This window comes from Periophthalmus magnuspinnatus, chromosome 24 (assembly GCF_009829125.3).
Source record: "Periophthalmus magnuspinnatus isolate fPerMag1 chromosome 24, fPerMag1.2.pri, whole genome shotgun sequence".
Classification (NCBI taxonomy): Eukaryota; Metazoa; Chordata; class Actinopteri; order Gobiiformes; family Gobiidae; genus Periophthalmus; species Periophthalmus magnuspinnatus.
The window spans coordinates 19,253,407-19,273,301 of NC_047149.1; the positions used below are offsets into that span (position 1 = coordinate 19,253,407).

The window sequence follows — 19,895 nt, forward strand, 5'->3', positions numbered from 1 at the left end:
TTCTTGTCTCTTTAGGACTCCGACTCGCCGCGTCACTCTACGGCCTCCAATAGCTCAACGTTCAGCAGCCCCCCCAGCCCCGCCTCCCCCCACAAGACCAAGTCCCTGTCGCTGGAGAGCACGGACCGTATGGGCTGGGACACATGAGCCCGATCAGGACCACTTACCCCCGTCCCCTCCCACAATAAAAAAACTGACCAATCAACAGCACAGGACTCCGCCCCTCTCCACGCAGGACACGCCCCCTCCCCTCCGCCATATGCTCTTGGACCCCAGCACCACCTCACTGCCCAGAGAACTGCAGCCCATTTAAGAACATTGTCCTGTCTGTAATGGAACGTGTGTTAGCGCTATGATGTGTGCTAGTGCTACATATTATGCTAACACTAAGGCATATGCTAGTGCTAACGTGTATGCTAGCGATAAAGGCGTATGCTAGGTGCAAATGTGTGAGAGCATGAGTTCTTCACTAAGGGCAAATGAAATAGGAAATACTTGCTCCCCATTCGGCTCTTTTTGGCTCAACAAAAAGAAGAGGATTATTCTAAAAATATTTGTACTTGTATATAGGACCCTGTGGGTTTATGGGGGATGATATTTTAATTTATTTATCAATCTTAGACGAGGAAAGTGAGTGCGTAGTTTCAGCCGTGAAGCGCCTCTGTCCCTCACATGCTTTCACCATTCGACTTTTGATTTGTGCAGTGACTTTATAGTATTTTAATGAGAAAATAGGCTTCTATGACATCATTGCAACTCGCCGTCTCCTGATTGGTCCAGATCGAGTGACATCGTCAATGCTCCATGTTGCTGTTAAACCAAACTGACAGTCACTAATGTACATAGAGTAGAGTAATATATGATAAGGAACATACTATAGACACAGGGAAGACAAATCCTCTCTTCTTTGAGTTCTTCTTTTGAGTGATGTGGGGTTTTCACACAAAAGCCATTTTAAAACCACTTTTTCTTTTTTACCGGTTGATTTTAGATTTGTTTTTTTTATCATATGTACAACACGTGTTGAGTGTGCTTTCTTTTATTCCCCACTTTGGTTTGATTTAAGTGTCTTTACTATTCCACACTACTGCTCGTAACGTAGCGTGACACTAAGCTGCCGCCACAAACTGATTCTAGGTGGCGTTTTTATGCATCAGATGCCTTGTTCCGGCTTCAGACAGGAGGCCAGTCAACCAATCAGACGTCACTGTGGTACCAATATGGAAAAACATAACTATGGACACTTGTATTGCATCTTTCTACAGTGTAGCCTTTGCTTTACGGACTTAATGTTTAAATAATGTGTTAAAAAAGAAGCTTCCTGTGATTAAAAGAATGTAAACACAAAAAAAAAGCTGAAAGTTATAGTGGACTAGAAATGGATTAGGTCTAAATATCCCATCTTTAGGGTGGCTCTGAAGGGTCATGTCGCTATATCTACCAAATCACACCGCGTCAGAATAAATGGTGAAATGCAAAATCAATGGAAGGACAAAAGCAAAATGTAAAAATGATACAAGTAATATTGATAAACAAATGTACAAAAATGTACAAAAATTTGATAAATACTAAAGTAATTTGGACATTTTTGTTAAATTTTGGTCAAATAAAAATATTGCTTTTGTTTATCTTAGCGTTTTGCTATTTGCATTTCTGTTGTTTTTCTTTTAATTTCCTAATTTTGTCCAATTTCTAGTTTTTGCATTTTTAAGTTTTTTATTTGCTTTTGTCCGCATATATTATTGCATTTCATAATTTTACATTTCTCAATTGTTTAGTTTCTGTGTTGCAATTCTTATTGTTCCTTCAGGGCCATCATACCTCTTTGTATTTCCCAGCTGTCCTGTTACCTCCACCTCCATTTTTGTATAAGATTTGTTACGCTTTTTACTGTTTATTTGTGCTGCTGATATAAACTCAAGTTGTTTTACATTCATAATATCTCTAATTTGATCCGGTCATTCCTACAGGTTTCCAAAGTCGGCTCATTCCACGTATTTTCCCCAAGTATTTTCTATTCAAAGAGGTGCAAGACTTTCCAGAACCTTTAAGCTATTCACTTCAGATGTAGAATGTATTAGCTAAAGCAGATTATGTTAGCAGGACGTTTTATAAAAGGCCAGATTCTTAATGTTGTACAGAAAAAGTGATGACAGCTTATCCCTGTGTGAGAGAAAAAAACTCAGGAAATGTCGGAAACCAATGAATTTTAGGCGAAGGTGTGTATGGAGAGAGTTCAGAACGGGTTTAGAGTAGATATGGTGAAGGGGCGATCGAACGGCTAAGGTGCCACAGTGAGACGAAAACAGTTTTGAAAAAAAAAAATTCAAAAAACGCCTTTGCATTTCAGTGAGGTCTTATCCAGATATTACGTTTGCCCTTTCATATCATAATACACTTTGTTTTTTCTAGGATTGCTTTGTAATAATTTGTACAGTTTTGCATGTTATAGATGTAATCATTTTCGGTTTGTTGTTTTACTTTCGAAGCGGTTTGGGCGGTTTTACTGAGGATAACCCACTACAGGTGATGTAGATTCTCTTTTTGCACAAAGATATTTAAGGTGTAAGGTCAAAGGTCAAAAACAAATGATGTATGATGAACTGGCTGCCACACTGGCGTGGAAGACTCATTATATTAACCCCACTCCGATGTATTTCAATAAAGCGGAGGGCTGTTACAAGGCTGTGTGCTCGTGTCTGCTCATTTCTCTAAGGTTTTAAAATCAGTATGTGCAATTCATATTTTTATAAGTGGTAGAATCTACGTAACCAGGCATTACACAATATCCCTGATTATTCTAGTACTTGCTTCAGTTCAATTCTGGGTAGATTCCTAACTCTTTCACTGAACTTGCACCAGTGTAGTTAGTTTAATCTACTCCAGTAAACATGAGTGAAGAGTTTTGCAAGTTGACATTTTGTGAAGAGAAGGCGGAGGCAAATTATTGTTCTGCTGCTGTGGAGGGAGGGGCTGTGTCCAGAAGTTAAAAGGCCTGCGTACAATTGAGTGCAAATTACCCTTGGGTTTTAGGCTGAAATTTGGCACTGTTGCCATAGCAATAAATAATTCAAAACTAAATATTCAATATTTTGAATGGTGAAAATTGCTCAAATTTGCCCCCATAAACAAGAAGCTGAAACCATAAACTGTGTGTGTGTATGTATATTTATGTACTGCCATATATAAGTTATTTAGGTCTGTGCTTTATTTGAAAGGACAAATAATTTAATGTGGGCTTTTATGAATGGGTTGAGAGTTGGTGAGATTGTGAGGCACAAGTAATGAGGAAAAAAAAAAAAAATCGTTGCCAGTTGAAAATGCACATACAAACTAATTTCTTTAAAAAAAGTTTTATTACAAAAATTTCACATTTTTACATCTATGCACAGGTAATCTATCATTTACAATAGCTTTACATGGTCACATTTCAAACAGGACTAGCTACGACTACTTTGTCTCTAAACTACAGTGTGTTCCAGTGTAAGGCAGGAGTTTGGACGTAGCTTTTCCCTGTAGCAGCCCGAACAATGGCTTCAAATCTGTAAAACTCTTTAGTCCCTTTTTAAAATTTGATAAACTCAAGGATTTATAAAAAGATTTTCCAGTTAAAAGGCAAAATTTGCTCTTCATGCGTCGGAACATAGAGGCATCAGTAGCAATTACAGACAATAATATTAAATACAGTCTTTGGCCTCTTTTAGACCTTGATATAAAATAATGCAGTTCTCCTGGTCCATTTTCTCCATCAATCACACCCACTAGGGGGCAACCTGTCAACATAACCACAGTGAACCATCCTTCTCCAGATTTAGGAGTACCTCACCAGGGTATTGGTCATCTATTACTTATTTTAAGTTGATAGGGAACACCAGAGCACCTACAGAAAATGTATTCAACTAGGAGAGCATGCATGCCCCATTCAAATCCAAGTTTTGAACCAGGAACCTTCTTGTTTTGAGGCTACTTGGGTTAGTTAGGGCCATTGCATTTTGTTCCATTGTAAGATATGATAAGGTTGGATGTAGGCTAATATTTTCAAGGACAGATTAAAATTCATGTTTTGAAAAACTAAGAACTTTAGTATATCTCACTTGAGTCCAGTCCAGTGCAGTTTAGTTCAAATCTGTCCCATCTTATCCCATCTTCTTACATTTTGGAGCATTTTAAGGCATATCTGTGAGCCCTTAGAGCACCCCATTACAGTAGTCCATGTGAATTTTTTTTAATTTAGTCTATGGAGGTTCTCAAGCTGTGGTCCCGTCCTCCTCCATGACCCTGTGAATTCCGTTTCCCGGGACACTGAGCATCTGTGTGTGATTGGTCAGGTCACGGATGCTGCTGTGCCGTGATTGGCTCTCCAGTCTGTGGGTGGAGCCGTGACGTGACAGGTTGTCCAATCGGTGCGAGCTGTCCAGTCTGTTAGTACTAAAGTGTCTGGACTGAGAGTCGTGGAGGCGGGGCAGACTCCCATAAGGCTGCCGCTCGTCTGTCGCTCGAAAACTGCTTGCTGTGTACCTGCAATTTACAGATGAAACATGTGTGTATTAACAAAAGCAAGTTATGTAAGAATCTGTCAACTGGACAAAAAGTTGTAGGAATGACCGATTTGAATTTTACTTAGTTTACTTAAGCTTATTTTTTCTTTTACTATGGATCATACCTGGACGACTGAGGAATTATACTCTGTACATTTGTATTCAAAAGTTTGAGCTTCCTGTTATAACTGAGGATGTTTTCCCATTCAAAAGATATGTTTAAATTGATAATTGCTATGGCTACAGTCCAAATCTCTCAACATCCTGAAACCCATGGATAGCCTGACAATTCTTGTTTGATAAACTGGTATCATATTTTATCTACTGGTAATTCAAAAACCTTATACACCAAAATACCTGCAATACTGTTAATCCACTGAAAGATAAATACATTCATTAATTACAATTAACAGATTAGGTCTAGACAGAGGCTGTGATTACTAAGCAACTGTAATCATATATCACTTTATACAGACAGAGGTTTTAACTATGTACACCAGCCTCACCTCCTCATGCTATTTAGCTCCAGATACCAGGACTAAATCAAGTCTAAACATTTACCGTACCTGCCGTCCCGGGAGCGGTGCAGACTGCCATGGTAACTGCTCAGTTTGGAGCGGCCGCTGCGCACAGATCCGGCACGGCTCGTGCTGTTGCTATGGGGCTCGTCCATGGCCAGGTGAGTGGAGGAGGCGTGGGTGGAGGTACCCTGAGAGGAAAGGGGGGCAAGTTAAACAGTTGGATCATATTGAGAAATCAATTATAGCTATTTCTAGTAAAGGAAAACAAAGGACATCTGGTCTTTGTCTTGTCTTATATTAATGTATTTCTTCACTATCTTAAAGAGAGTCCCTGGTAGGCTACCGTCTCTCTACAGTAAAACAATTATATATATTTTCTGTAGCAAAATAGTTTTAAGTATACTATATTTAAAATTAAGAATAACTAGCCTTTTGAACATTTGTATATCCCACATAAAAAAAGTTTAGTTTAACTGTAGTACACAATATTTTAAGCTGCTAAACAGTATGAGTGAAAGTTAATAAAAAGATTTAGCAATGTAGTAACCATCTTTCTTAATATCGTGCCCCTACATGATAATGCACAAAAAATAAACCATTAATATTATGGTGAAAATGGTCCATACCTGGGTGGAGGTGCCTCTGGACTTCCTGACGATGGGGGTGTTGGGGTCCCGGAGCAGGAGGGCCGTGAAGTCGGGCTCCTGCAGCACCTGGCGGCTTTCATTCACCATGGCACTGCAGAGGGGCGAGAGGGAGAAGAACGGGCAGAGGAGCGAGAGTGGGGCGAGGGGGGACAGGAGAGGGGCAGGGAGGGCAGGGACAGGTGCAGGGATGTGGGCACAGACAGGGGGAAGGTGGAGATGTGTGGAGGGGAGGGCCGTGTGGGGGAGGAGAGGGGGGAGGCAGCAGGGGGACACTGGGTTAATGATCTGAGTTACATTCCAGGAAAGGGGAGTGCAGATTACAACCTTTTTCAGTATCATTGTTCAAAAATTAAATGGATAGTTGAGTTCAGAAAGGTAAATTAAGGCTGTATTGATAAATATAAAAACTACATTTTGTGCTGTTGAGGGAAAAAAGGATCTAGAAATGTGAATCTCATGCCAGAAAGAAATTAAAAATTGCACTACAACGCATATGTTAGTAAAGCTACGACAAGTATGTAATTGTAGAATTTAATGTTAAAAGCTCACAAATATAAGCAGAGTTTAAAAAATATTTCATTGGGGTTTAATCCTAAGTGCAGTCAGTCCAGAAATGCATAGTTCAATGCATCCTACTCTCTGTGATGGTCACTGTGAGGTAAAAAAATTATAAGCAGTTTAGCATTTTTACTAGCAGTTGTTTTGTACAATAGGGTGTACACACTATATATTATAGTGTATGGTTAGTAGAGGAAGATCAGAAGGCCCGATATATCGGGGTCACTTTTTAGCACATAGGCATCAGCATTAACTCTCCAGCAGAGGCCGATATTTTATTTGACTTTTTATTTAACCTGCTGCTGAAAGAATATGCATATAGCTTAATTTGAACACTTTAGTATGAAGAGGCCACTGCACAAAATGTGACTTTACATCATCATATAAAATGAAATTACTAATTTGGGAAAAATAATGAAAATCTGCCCTACATATTGGCAGAGATTATCAGACACCAGTTTCTCAGAATTCTAACAATCGTATTGGCACTGGTGATATAAATGCCTATATCAGTTGATCTCTAATGATTAGATAAAACAAGAAGAATTCCCTAATACCTAATACATTTTTATTGTTCAGTTAAGGCTTCAATAATCAAATTCTTTATTATCTGCACAGCAAAAAGCCTTTGGGTCGCTGGCATCAGAAAGCCTAAAACACAGAATGGACAAACCAGCTCTACAGATGGAGTAGTCTGGTTCGTTCTCATGGAGACAATTGTATTTAACACAGTCAGTGTGCTCAGGGTATTATAAGTGCTCACTCTTTGCGTTTCTTGCCGTGGAAGAAGCTGGCCCACTCAAAGCAGGTCTTTTTGCTGCCGACCCAGAACACGGAGGGGATTCCCACGATCAGCATCATCAGGTATTTAATGAGGAACAGGGCCAGATCAGGGCGACTTGTCTGCTCCACCTAAAACACACAAACATTCACATATAGTATGAGGGATGGTGAGACAAAACTTCACAGGGACACCAGTTTGTGTTGGCTATTAACAGAGTACATATTTTGACATCAATTACTCTTTTTCAATAAAATAAATACAAGTTACAATGGGATACTTGAGACTAGCTTTGATTTCAATATAAATTCATCCCAAAAAAGGCAAGGACATAAAATAAGCCAAATCATGAACTTTTTGGTACTATATTTTTCTATATTAGCAAAAGGCTTGATATGCTATACATATAAATAGGACAGGGCCTAAAGTGGATCCTTGAGCACCCCCGACAACAATGTAATTTTTGACATTGACATTTAAGCCTTGATTTATAGTAAATGTTGAACTGATCACTCCTCAGAGTATCAGTTAAAGTTGGTCTTCTGATTTTACTTGGTATTGGTATTATTCAGTATTACAGATTTACTGTACACCATTTGTGCAAAGTATAGGGCTGTAGTCAAGAAAAGAGATGCCCTGTTGACCCATTACTCAATTAAAAGTATGTGGCTAAACTGATCTGATCAGGTATCTAACCCAAATAAAAATGTACAAGGTGTATTTATATGTAGATTGACACATACAGTCTCCTATCTACTGTTGTCCCATGTAAATCCTTAAATTCTAAATAAAATAATTCATCGACTAATGCAAATTTTGCTTCACTAAGACACTATTAAGGCCTACATCTCTATCAAGGACATAGCAGCTGTTCTTCTCATCACCCAACTACGACATTTTGTGAATCACCAGATAAATGGCACTTGTTTGTTTGGACGCTATATTGTGTCTGGACTTGACTAAGGGCCTAGGAGACACTGGTATTTAGGCTTGTAGATCTGCCCTTGTCCACTTGAGCACTCACATAGGAGACAGATCACAGCAGTTGTCAGAGCTTGTTCTGGTTTGACTTCCTGTCCTCTGATCTGTGTCTTATCTCTCCGTGCGTGATCACAGACACTCCTCACCACTGTTACACCTCTACTTCCCTCAACACGTCTATTGTTCTGAACCAGTGGCTGTCGTCAACATGATACTGTTTAAGTTAAAAGGCCTTTACAAACATGCACCACAAACATGCATCTATCTCTCTATCTCTATCTAAGGCTCCAGCAAAGGGGAGGGGGGCATCCCGTCCCCACGCGTTGAGCCGACCAGGTGAATGAGTTTTTTCCAAGCTGGCGGTCTAGGGTCAGCTGCTCTGCGTCCTCTACGGTGACTCCAAGTTGTTGGAGGTCGCCCGCGATGACGTCAAGCCATCGGGTGCGGGGCTTGCCTCATGGTCGTTTCCAGCCTGCTGCCTTTGGGTCAAACTGGAGGATGGCTCTCATGGGATGGTCAGCAGGAAGGCGGAGGACATGGCCAAACCAGCGGGTGCGGCGTTGCGCAGCCAGGCAGGATGCTCTGGGCTGGCGTGTGCGAGCTCTGAGCAACTGGTTGGAAACTCGCTGGGGCCACCTGATATTTTCGATGCTGCAGAGAGCTCTGCTATCAAAGCCGTCTACTTTGGCAGCCAGAGTCTTGTTCAGGGGCCATGTCTCCGAACCATACAGCAGGATGGAGAGTACGGCGGAATTATATATCCGGAGCTTCTTCGTACGTGAGATGGTGGAGTGTCGCCAGAGTGGCTTCCAGAGGGACTGCAGGGCTGATGCTGCCAGGGCTCTTCTGCGGTTAATCTCTGGATTTAGGTCCCCGTTGTCCGTCACTATGGACCCCAGGTACACAAAGCACTTCACAGGCTCTACAATGTCATTGCCAAGCTGCAGGGGGGGTGGATCTGGCCCATCACCGACATGCATCAATTTGGTCTTAGCCCAGCTCACTTGGAGGCCAAGCTTCCCTGCCTCTTCACTGTATATGCCCAGAGCGTCTCTCAGCTGGCTGTAGGATGTGCTGAGCAGAATGGTGTCGTCGGCGTACTCCAGGTCGGTCAGATGGTAGTCGCACCACAAACATGCATCACACATGCCCTTTTGAAATCCTGAGGAGCAAATGGTTAAATATTCTTCCACTATAGAATAATTAGAAGACTTTTTAGGTGTATTTAATTCTCCTAAATTACAAAATAAGTCTCAATTCTTAACCTACCTTATTCATAGTAATGATTCACCAGAAGGACTTAGATGCCGTGAAAGCTGATCGATCAATGACTTGTCTTTTTTTTTTCAAATTTAACAACAAATAAATTATTGTAAGCGCTATATTCTTGTCATTTTGAGTGCATTTACACATCCTCATTTGGTCTTGATTTGAGCGCAGTGTAGTCTTGATGTAGAATTGCCTTGGTCCTGTTCTAGTCCTGGTTCAGTCCTGTAGTCAAAGTTTAGTGTGAAGGCCTCCATTGATATATGTTACAGAGAAATTGAGTTGTTGTGTGTGTATAAACTGTGGGATGTAAATAAATATGCCTGTCCTGCCTCGATGTGGTTACTTTGCTTGAGTGCAGCCACATAGTACATAGACAGGAGCGCTGAGTGAGTTGTGCTTGTACAGACATTAGCCATATTCCTGGGACACAGATGACATAGCCCTGATGGCCTCATTAGGAGCTGAGGGGAGGAGTGGCCAGTGGCATGTCTCATTATGGCTCTGATAACATCGCAGCAGCAGCAGGATTCAGCCACGGACTTAGACAGGAGCCAGGGCCAGAGCGGACACTGCTCTCCGACACTGCATAGGAGTATTTACTCACTCAGTGCAATGATGTGCCCTTATTTTTAAGCAGTAAGTCTATTTTGCTCTATTTATCAAGTGTAGAAAGTCCATTCTCCCTTCAACCAGCTAGGGGTCTATTTACATAACATGCACTTGTTTGTATTCACATTTAACTCTTATGAGCCTGTGATATTATGAGTGCACTTTGGGTCAGATACATAGTGAGATCATACAGATACTTCATATTTTAGAGAGGTTTTGCCAGTGCCACGCTACAACCTTCATTCTTACATATATCTATAGTGTATTCACGTTATATACTCACTGGTAGGGGGAAATTTCCTGGGATGGTACTCTGTGTGAAAGAATACAGCACTTCTAGAGCTTGTATGTGTCTGCTGTGTGAAGACTACAGCCTGAGGGCGGAGTTTACAGATAAATATAGACGGTCTCTTTGACGGATTGCGGAGGCTTTGTGCGTTACACCTTCACATGTCTATACACACTATACTATGCACTATATTACACTCTGCTGTAGTGTACGGCTGCACTCAGAGAGGAACTAGTGTTATAGAGGAAGTTGACCCATGTGACCACACCCAGCATCACTCTCAGTCAGGATTATAGAGCAGTTATGTGACAAGTGATAAAGTAGGCCTGTACTGTCACTGTATTAATGGATTTTAGCTTCCTGTTTATGGGTGATACTAGTACTAGTGCTTTTGCCCATTCAAAATGTATGTTATAGTTAGCTTTGAACTGCTAATTACTAGGACAATGGTACTACATTTACATGTTCATGAGAAATTACAGAATAATACACTACTGCACTAAATGCCAGTTATAGAGTTTTTGGCAGTCTTCTTGTTTTGAGTCAATTCAGATCTCAGCAAAACACTTCATGGCTAAACCAGTGCATTTACTCAGCTTTTCATACATGTGTATACAGTAGACTTATATATGTTGCTCATTTCCAATTGAAAGTGTTGAAAAAGCATCTAATATCATGCATATAAACTTATAATTGTGATGGTAATAGCCGTTTCAAATTCCTATATTTCTCTTCCTCATGAAAAAGGTTTCTCTCACTGAATTTTTGACAGTTCTGTGAAATGAGCTGTGCCTATGTGGGCTGGTGCTGGGGGCTGTTTCAAACTTGATATTTTTGACAGATCAGTGTCTACACCTCAGGCGTCTTCACCCAGCTGTTCTTTCGCCTGAGAATCCCTCCAGTACAAATGATTCACAAACTCCTCACACAATGTGCCTAATGTCTCCACAATGTCTCCTAAAAATGTGCTTTTCCACATACCTAAAATTAATCTTGTTGGTCCCGAGTCAAAACCAGGGATAAATGGGGATTAACACAGAAGTGTTTATTACCAGCATGAAATTGTGACTAAACTGAGACTACAGCTGCTCAGATAGGGGTCTAAAAACAGGTTTAATCAAGATAAAACGAGGACAGATCTAAAACATAGATAGTCGAGTTCATTTCCTATGTGATAAACTGAAAGAAGGTACCAGAAGGACCCAGTGTATTCGTAGATAACCACTGCGTTAACCTTATCTGAATTGTTATATTAATTTTGCTTGTGGTTACCTGGTATGGACAAGGGATGTGGTAGTCCTTGCACTTCTCCTGCACCCAGGTGGTTTCCCAGACACCCCTGTAGCTGTTCTCATAGAAGTAACAGGCCAGGACGGTGAGCAGAGGCACCAGGTACAGCACCGAGAACACCCCGATCCGGATCATGAACTTCACCAGCTTCTCCTGGTTCTCCTTCTCCAGAGGGATCTCCATACGCACCCGGTTCAGAGCCGCGATACCTGCCAGGAGCAACGCCACGCCCACCTGACAGAGAGACACATGTTATAATGTAGGCCGCAATAATGTAGGAACAATATCATGCAATAATCTTGAAAGGAAACATATTGTATAAAACTGACTTGTGAAGTTGAAATTAAGTCATAACAGTGTTTCCCTCATCATTAACTTACTCAAAGTCGTATTTTGATTTATTCATGCATGTTTTGATAGTTTGGTACTGTGCTGAATTTGAGGCCAGTGCCCTCTGCAAATTTCAGCTTTCACCACCCCCTGCTTTGTACTTTTTCATATTCCGGCTGAGAGTAGTTTTTAAAAATGTCTCTTTTTTTCATCAATAAAAACCCGTAAATGAAAATCCACTGAGTGCTAAGGTGAAATGCAACTGAAGAGGCAAGGTGTGCATGTGACAGTTTAATACTAAGCTAAGTTCTAATGCGTGGTATCCAAATCTCACCACGACATCCAGTCCGAGCGGTACAAGCAGGAACCAGCGCAGAGTGGTGAGGTTGTAGAGCCCGACAAAACAGACGCCGCTAACGCTGTCGCCCTCGATTTTGTTCATGGCAAGCAAGGCGACCGTGAGCACCCCGGGAAGACCCCAGGCACAAGCATGGAACAGCAGAGCCTTCTTCTCTATGGCCTCACTGCCCCATTTGGGAACAGCCGCCAGGAACCAGGTGATGGTGAGAATGACCCACCACACGCTACCCGCCACCGTGAAGAAGTACAGCACCATGAAGAGGAGAGTGCACGCCTGGAAAGACAAAAGAGATTCAGAGTAGATTACAGATAACGCTACAATCTAACTCTACTAAAAATTGACAGATAAGACCTTGTTTTGTTTTTTGTTTGTTGTTGTTTTTGTTGAAGCGTAATAAAATTTAAAAATACATTTTGGCACAGATCCATGAATTGCTGTATTTTTAGTATATTAATCAAGTAAAAGTAAAAAGTATTTAACTTTATCAGTGACATTTGTAACTATATCTATTTTAATAATCTGCTTATATTTCCTCACTGTTCTTTAGTCAAAGCTCCTTTACACAGCCCTTTAGCCTATAGAGGCAATAGCTTTTGTCATAGTGGGGTTTCATAGCAATCTACATTATATTCTTAACCTTCTTCCCCTATTTAGACAGTAGTATATTCATTACAAAGATACTGTACCTTATTATGTGACCCCTGAGTGACAGTAGCAGCCCTGAAGCGTCCCGGGACAGCTGCGTTACAGGCCACTCTGTCCTCCAGCAGAAAGCCCAGGAAGAAGACCAGCGACACCATCATGTAGCACACGGCGTAGAAGATAATCGGTCGCTCTGGGTAACGGAACCTGGACACGTCGATGAGGAAGGTGAGGAACGTGAAGAGTGTGGCTGACAGGCACACGATGGACACCACGCCGATGAAGTAACGGGCGAATGTCAGCTCCTGTCGGGTAAAGTACATGTTGGGACAGGGAGGGGAGCAGTCCTTAACACCCATGAAAGAGTAGCCGAGATCAGGGTCGATCTTCAGTTCCCGAGGGCACCAGAAGCCATAGTCTCTCTGAACGGAGACGGGAGACTCTGTGGTGTCCGAGATGGAGAGGAGGTCGACGGGACGGGGGTATGGGTCGTCACAGTCAGGGAACCTACAAGAACAACAATAGACAGAGACAGAGTTAAATACTGAAGCTACTGGTTGCCATTTTTATTCTACTAGCATATGTGGGAAGAGATTACAATACACTTCTTCTCTGGATAAGGGTATGTCTTGTCTCTATGGAGATGTTATTGAATTGTTTGGAATTTTTCACAGTATGGCATTAAAATGATCTATTTCAAAGGAGACAAGCAAGTTACAAGTCAGCTCTATGAACCAGAGGTGAGACCACAGGTTGAAAATGAATCATAATAAAATAAACTTTTGTTCAGTTGATAAGGGCGCTACCTGGATGAATAAGGGATAACACAGACAATACAAAAATACTAATTAGATATATTTTATGCAAAACAGTAGAACATTCTAGACAAAGCAGTAACATCATCTCCTTTTCTTACACTGACCTGTTACAGTCCATCTCCTCGGGCCAGCTGACTCCGAACATGTCCATGAGCTTGTAACAGTCGCTCTTGGCCTGCAGACAGAGGCGTCGGCACGGCAACGTCATGCGGCCGTACTCAGTGCACACCGGAGCGTACAGAGCACACAGCAGCATGCGCAGGTCAGGGGAGCACTGCAGGTTCACCATGGGGTGGAAAGGCTGCAGGGAGACAGGAAATACACAGGTTAAAGTGACAGCTCTATCTACGGAAACATACAAAGTAGCATTTTTACAATACAATCATGTATATAAAATGTATTATAAGAATGTCTATAGACAAAGAGTTCTAAAACTATTCAAGAACGGTCAAAGGTTACCTGTTTTCCTACATTATTTTTTTGTTCAAAATAAATCTAGTTTTTGAATTAGCATCTGGGGATTGATTTTACACCTATGATTTTTTTTACAATTCTAAAATTATTCATAAATAAAGAACAACAATCTGCAGAATTAATTATATAAAATTAAATAAGAATTTATTATTCACAAAGAAAATGCAGAAAATGTGGCTTTTTGGCTATTTTTATGTGATGTTTTCTTCAAATTGGCATCCATCCAGATAACATATACTATAGTCAATACTGCAACCAACAAAATTGTCTTCATTTCAAAATTCAGTTAAACATTTTAATGACATGGCAATGTAGCAAAGATTCCATCAATATGATTAAAAGTTGTTTTTTTCAATGTGTGTACTACTGAGAAATAGTACAAGTTTGTTATTTAATCATAGAGATTAAAATAAAATAAAATGCAAAAACTCCTCTCAACTAGCTCCAGAGAAATATTTTGCATTAGATTTGTGGAGACTTGTTTTGAATGTCCTCCTATCAGATGCACTTGGCCAGTTTATCTTAAAACAATAGCACAGCAGTGACTTCAAAGTGTGTCACATCCTCTGTTTGCACAAAGAGGTCAGTGGAGCGAATGTGGTCTGACAGTTCAGGAGATGAGCCCAAAAAAACAACTGTGGCCCCTTTTTCCCAATAATCTCCCCATCTCTATAATCATCATCACCATTACCCCTCTCCCCCTCCTGTCCCGCCCCCCGGACTCCCAAATTTAGATTGACAGGGGCTTTTGTGTAACTATGGCGACTGCTGCGATTGACTGACACACAGCTTCAGCGGAAGTATATAATCTGACTGTTCTCACACCCACAAAGACGTACAATAATGCCTTGACTCATTCGATCAGAGCCAAGAGGCGCCGTGACATCAGTTAAAATGCAAATAAGACACAACATATACAGTTCAAGTTCAGTGCTTTGTGCAGTGTTTGTGTAGTTAAACAGTAGCCTTTTAGTTGGTTAAGAAGACCGTTGCTTCATAATAATAGCAAGCATTTTGTCATTATTATAATATGTTAAAAAAAAAGATGTAAATCTGATGTAAATCAGACAATATTAAAATATTAGGCAAAGTCAAAAAACAAATCTATGTCACTATGGTACCTGCGCTGCACTGGTTAAATATGACCACAGTACACTGTAATTTATGTGACATGTAGTCTGCAAGTAACCTGCTCAAAACATGTGCCACACCTATTAAGTGTATTAAGTGTATTGCTTTCTTTCTTGATGCATGGAGTTTTCAAAAAAGAACAAGGATGGACATTGGCTTCTGTCCTGGATCACCATTGCTGGATTTGAACAGGTTTTCCTTGGTGAGCTTTTGCAATACAGACTTTATTTCATTTAAAAGGGAAATCTTCATCTACAAAGTCTGCTAAATGCTCAAAGGACAATGTATTTTGGAAATGCAAAATGCTTAAATAGAGTTCTCCAAAAATCCCCAACCCGTCCTTAGCTCTGATCCTATACCATTTTTGATTCATCTCACAAAGGCTAAAATTCCCATATTTCTTTAGATTACACACAAAATTGTGTTTTTTCAATCTTTTTGTCGCCAAAATCTCATGTGTGTACCACCATGCTGCTCTAACACCGTGCTGCTAATACAATCCCACCAACAATAGCCCTCCCCCACTCCTGATTTGCTCATTTTTGGGACATTGATTAACCGCTCATCCTTTTACACCAATAAAGCTAAGCTATTGGGTATTACATCCAGGATGTCCCGTTGTTGATCTTCTAAGAAGAAAACATGGAGATGAGAGGTCTTCAGGTCTTCAGACTTTGGGGGATGCCTGACCCTCATCCAGACTGTCTGATCCTTTACCCAGTGCCCTCTACACCATACACCCTCTGCATTTTAAAGGTGAACATGGGTTTAGCTGTGCTACTCTTTGCTGTGCTACTCTTTGCTGTACATAATATCTAGCTTTGGGATCTACTTGAATTTATCCTCCAGAATAACGTCAGAGTCATTACAGCTAACTAACAAACAGACACTGGAAGAGACTTCCCTCTAGTTGTAACGGGTGAAAGTCCCTGAACAGAACCAGACCCGCATCCTTAAAACCATCATTCTTATTCTTATTATTGGTCAGGAGAGCTATAGTAATTTCCCACAACACAGGTATGATCCATAGTAAATTTCAATTCTGTCAACTACACAAAAGTTTTAGAATTAAGACTTTTCGCCCATCAGCCAAGCGGCTTCGTCAGTTCTGGTCAGTTAACTACATTGAAATAGGTGCGTTCATTTCAGTGTTGTTGCTTCAAACTGATATAAGTCAGAGTCCCACCAGCAATCTGACCAGAACTGAAGAAGCCGCTTGGATGATCGGAGAAAAGTCTTCACTCTAAATTTTTTGTCCAGTTGATAGAATTTAACTTTTCCGTTCACCTGTCACTCACTCAGACCCTGGCAGAGGCTGACCGATAGGAGGAGTGGTAGGGAAAAGGTGTCTTTGTTTGAGCACAGAGTTGAATTAGACAGAATTAGTGAACAACACCACCAAAATATCAGATTGTCAGGTGGATGAGATCACGCTTTGTTTTTCATCCTCATATTGGTGGCTTTCAGATACTAAAATGTGATGATGCCATACTCCCAGATGGGGGGAAGGGACAGTTTTCTTTATTGATCACATGGTATTCTCATAAGAAATAGCCATAAGGAGAATTCACAAATGTTGATCCTAAACATTTGTAATAGTGACTAGATTCTAAAACATGTTGTACTCTACATTTTAAGAATATTAATATTAGCTGCCCTCATCTGTATTTATTATTGAACTAGTGATTGTTGTGATATCATCTGAAACCCAGCAATTGGCCAGCCCGTTCCTAAAAGCTCTGTGACTTGAAGCAGGGGAATCGTCCTTCAAAGCCACCGTACTTGATAGTAACTCAGTCATTTACATAAAGCCGACTGCCCCTGCAGCACAGATACATGCCAATCCCTCCCCCCAAAATGTAAAGAGTGTGTGACAGACCTCGGTTCAGGTGGGGGAGGGGTCGCTGGGGTGAGGAAAGGACAGGCAGGGGGCAATTTGTCACTTTATTTGGGAGGGGGGTGGTTTTTTTACGGACGCATCCCTCTGCTCTCCGCTGGCTAACTGCTCATCAAATACAAGAGTAGTCGGAGTAAACGCCATTGTGTATTAATTCATGTTTGTTGAGGAAACTTAAGTAAGCGGTTGTGATGCAGGGACAGTCTTTGCACTCTTGGCAGATAGAAGGCAGATGCTTCTCAGGGGATATCTGGCCATTATTCTCCACAATGTAAAGTAATACAATCTCAGCTAACAAGATCTGTGGTTGTGACCTAGATATAGAACAAGAAACCATCACAAAACAGACTTGGGCTACATGCCAAAAAATTGGGACAGCGGATTAAAAAATTAGGCTTACAATACAGTTTGTGCTGTTATTATGTACGATCAAGAATATAAGAATGTTCTTAGAGCCCGGATACCACAGCTAGACCATAGAAAATATAGAGCGCAAATAGTCCACCAAAGTCTACCCACATTATACAAAACGAAAAGTGAAAAAAGCATAAGTATAAATGGCTGGGCGATAATGACATTACAATGAAATTAATATCTTCTTAATATCTTCTTTCCCCAACCCAATGAGAGCACTTAGACTGTCTTTTTCATGGGTGCCCTGTTCAAAATGCAATACAAGCAAAAAACAAATAAATACATAAGTCCATTAAAAACATTAAAAGCAGATGCAGATCTGTGTATAAAAGTTTGTTACCAGGTTATTAAATTGCAATTGTGGCACCAGAGTATCCAATTTTGTCTCAAATTTTATCTTAAATGTCTTGGAAATTTATGATAATGGCAACCAGAGATATTTTGACAGTCCAACTAAAACATGAAGCACATGTATGTGTGCTTCATGTTTTAGTTGAGGTGTAAATGTCCCTCAGAAGTGCAGAAATATCACATTAATCCCTTCTTTGACATAGTTAGACCCATTTTAATGTATAATCAGCTCATTTTGTGCCATTTATATTAATACTTGCCATTCAAATTTTCTTCAAAACCTTCAAAACAACACTGACATCCTACATATTGTCCACCACCGCTAATACAAACCATTGTCATTTTATAGTGATACATTTCTGCACAGTATGTATGAAAGATACAGTTAAAAATAAAATACTGTAAAAGTTTGGCCATGGAGAGACACAACATTAAGTTTGTTATGGTGTGCTGCTTATAAATAAGGCCAAACCCCCATTACTAGAGTCAAGAGCAGTAACTATCCCAAATGACAGATTTGACAGATTAACATTGTACTGTATAAATCAGCTCCGCCATATGTCACAAATATGGCAGCTGAGTGAACCAAGCCTTCTCCATACATCTGTAGTTAGTTACAGTCATCGCATACACATAACATATCTGATGTCCCTGTGGCTTCAGTGGACAGGTGGTACACTCAGCGCTGAAAGGTCAATTTCACTGCATTAGCACAGAGCAGATGACACCATAGATTTATATAGCCCTGTGTAGCGGTGGTGTAGGCTGCTGAGCGCATGCATTTAGGGTTTTTACATGCCTGTCATAACGCACATCGATCAGCAATTCAATCGCTTCATTTCAGATCAAATGGAGGCTCGCGTTTCACTGGGCACAGCTGTATGAGAGGATAATTTGTATTCTGTAGTGAGCGGGCTGGAGTACCATGAGTCAGAGGGTGTGTCATCTTTGCGTGAATCAAATGTAATAGTGGAATGATGTCATGTTACGATCATTAAGGTGACTCCATTAAACGTATCTAGGGATATCTTTGATTAGGGATGTAACAGGAACCGAAATATTGTGATAGCAGATGGGAAAAGGTCTTACAATAATATCACAGGCTGTCACAAAATAGCAAATCACAAGCCCCTTTGCTTAAATGCTTTGTTTTGTTGCAGCAGCTGAAGAAACAGAGGGAACTACCTCGTAGACCATGATCCTTTGTTCTGTTTCAGTGCAGACAGCATGAAGAAATAACCACTTAGTTCTTTGGATTTTGAAGGCCTTTCTGCAATTCTGTTAGCCAGTCCCCAAATATCATACCATGAGAGGCATATGGTCATAATATCTTACCATGAGATTTGGAGTCTATTGTTTTTGTTGTAAAGATTTAATTAATGCAAGGACATGTCAGTTATACCCAGAATTGAATTATGAACAACAATAAATGCAATGGTCTCTTCTTGCATTTTTGTACTTTGTTCTTGATAGTTCAAATTAAACATAAAAATGTATACTTAACCTATAATCCTATAAAACCACAAATTAGGCTGAAACGACGTTGCCTGAAAAACCGTAAAGATTTTTTTTTCTTGTTTTCCCTTTGAGAATAATAATAGTAAGACAATATTTTGGTACAACGATTTACGTTGATATTAACATTGATATTCCACAGTATTACTGTAATAGTTGCCCTATAGTCATTCTTTTAAGCCTATTCATTTTACACCTCTTTCTCTCTAATTGCGACAGCCTTACAAACCCAGCTGTTACTATAGTTGGAGCGGTTTCTCTTTGTGCAACACCAGGCTCTGCAAAAACACACCCACATCAATGACCCTTCAGTAAACAAGAGGGAGAAAGGAGAGGTTGTGGGTACAATTCTGAGGTTGAAGAAAAGCGGCTGTGAAGAACAAGCTGCTTGAATGGGTCTCTTTTCAGATGGAGTAACATTACACTACACTCCGAGCCGAAACACTGTGCAGTAGTGAGTGCAGATCTCTGGAGACGAC

General features: G+C 40.6%; 3 protein-coding genes across 7 annotated transcripts in view; 2 read left to right on the plus strand and 1 right to left on the minus strand.

Annotated features, from left to right (window-relative positions):
* Positions 1–2,686, plus strand: part of cdc42bpab (CDC42 binding protein kinase alpha (DMPK-like) b) — an 83,008-nt gene extending 80,322 nt beyond the window's left edge. For 4 of the 5 annotated variants that reach the window (XM_055232104.1, XM_055232106.1, XM_055232105.1 and 1 more), the window contains one exon: positions 16–2,686. In XM_055232104.1, coding sequence (XP_055088079.1) covers positions 16–147 — 132 coding nt within the window. In that variant the 3' untranslated portion in view covers positions 148–2,686. The remainder of the gene's footprint in view (positions 1–15) is intronic. The other variant, XM_033991472.2, reaches the window with a different exon arrangement.
* Positions 2,687–3,344: 658 nt separating this feature from the next.
* Positions 3,345–19,895, minus strand: part of fzd3a (frizzled class receptor 3a) — a 28,133-nt gene continuing 11,582 nt past the window's right edge. Inside the window, exons 3-10 of the mRNA XM_033991059.2 lie at positions 13,739–13,935; positions 12,861–13,323; positions 12,148–12,447; positions 11,466–11,717; positions 7,028–7,176; positions 5,686–5,797; positions 5,105–5,247; positions 3,345–4,518 (exon numbers count right to left, since the gene is read on the minus strand). Coding sequence (XP_033846950.1) covers positions 4,248–4,518; positions 5,105–5,247; positions 5,686–5,797; positions 7,028–7,176; positions 11,466–11,717; positions 12,148–12,447; positions 12,861–13,323; positions 13,739–13,935 — 1,887 coding nt within the window. The 3' untranslated portion in view covers positions 3,345–4,247. The remainder of the gene's footprint in view (positions 4,519–5,104; positions 5,248–5,685; positions 5,798–7,027; positions 7,177–11,465; positions 11,718–12,147; positions 12,448–12,860; positions 13,324–13,738; positions 13,936–19,895) is intronic.
* ints9 (integrator complex subunit 9) overlaps positions 11,476–19,895 on the plus strand; it is a 205,423-nt gene continuing 197,003 nt past the window's right edge. Inside the window, exon 1 of the mRNA XM_055232322.1 lies at positions 11,476–11,486. The gene's annotated coding sequence lies outside the window, so the exon portion shown is untranslated. The remainder of the gene's footprint in view (positions 11,487–19,895) is intronic.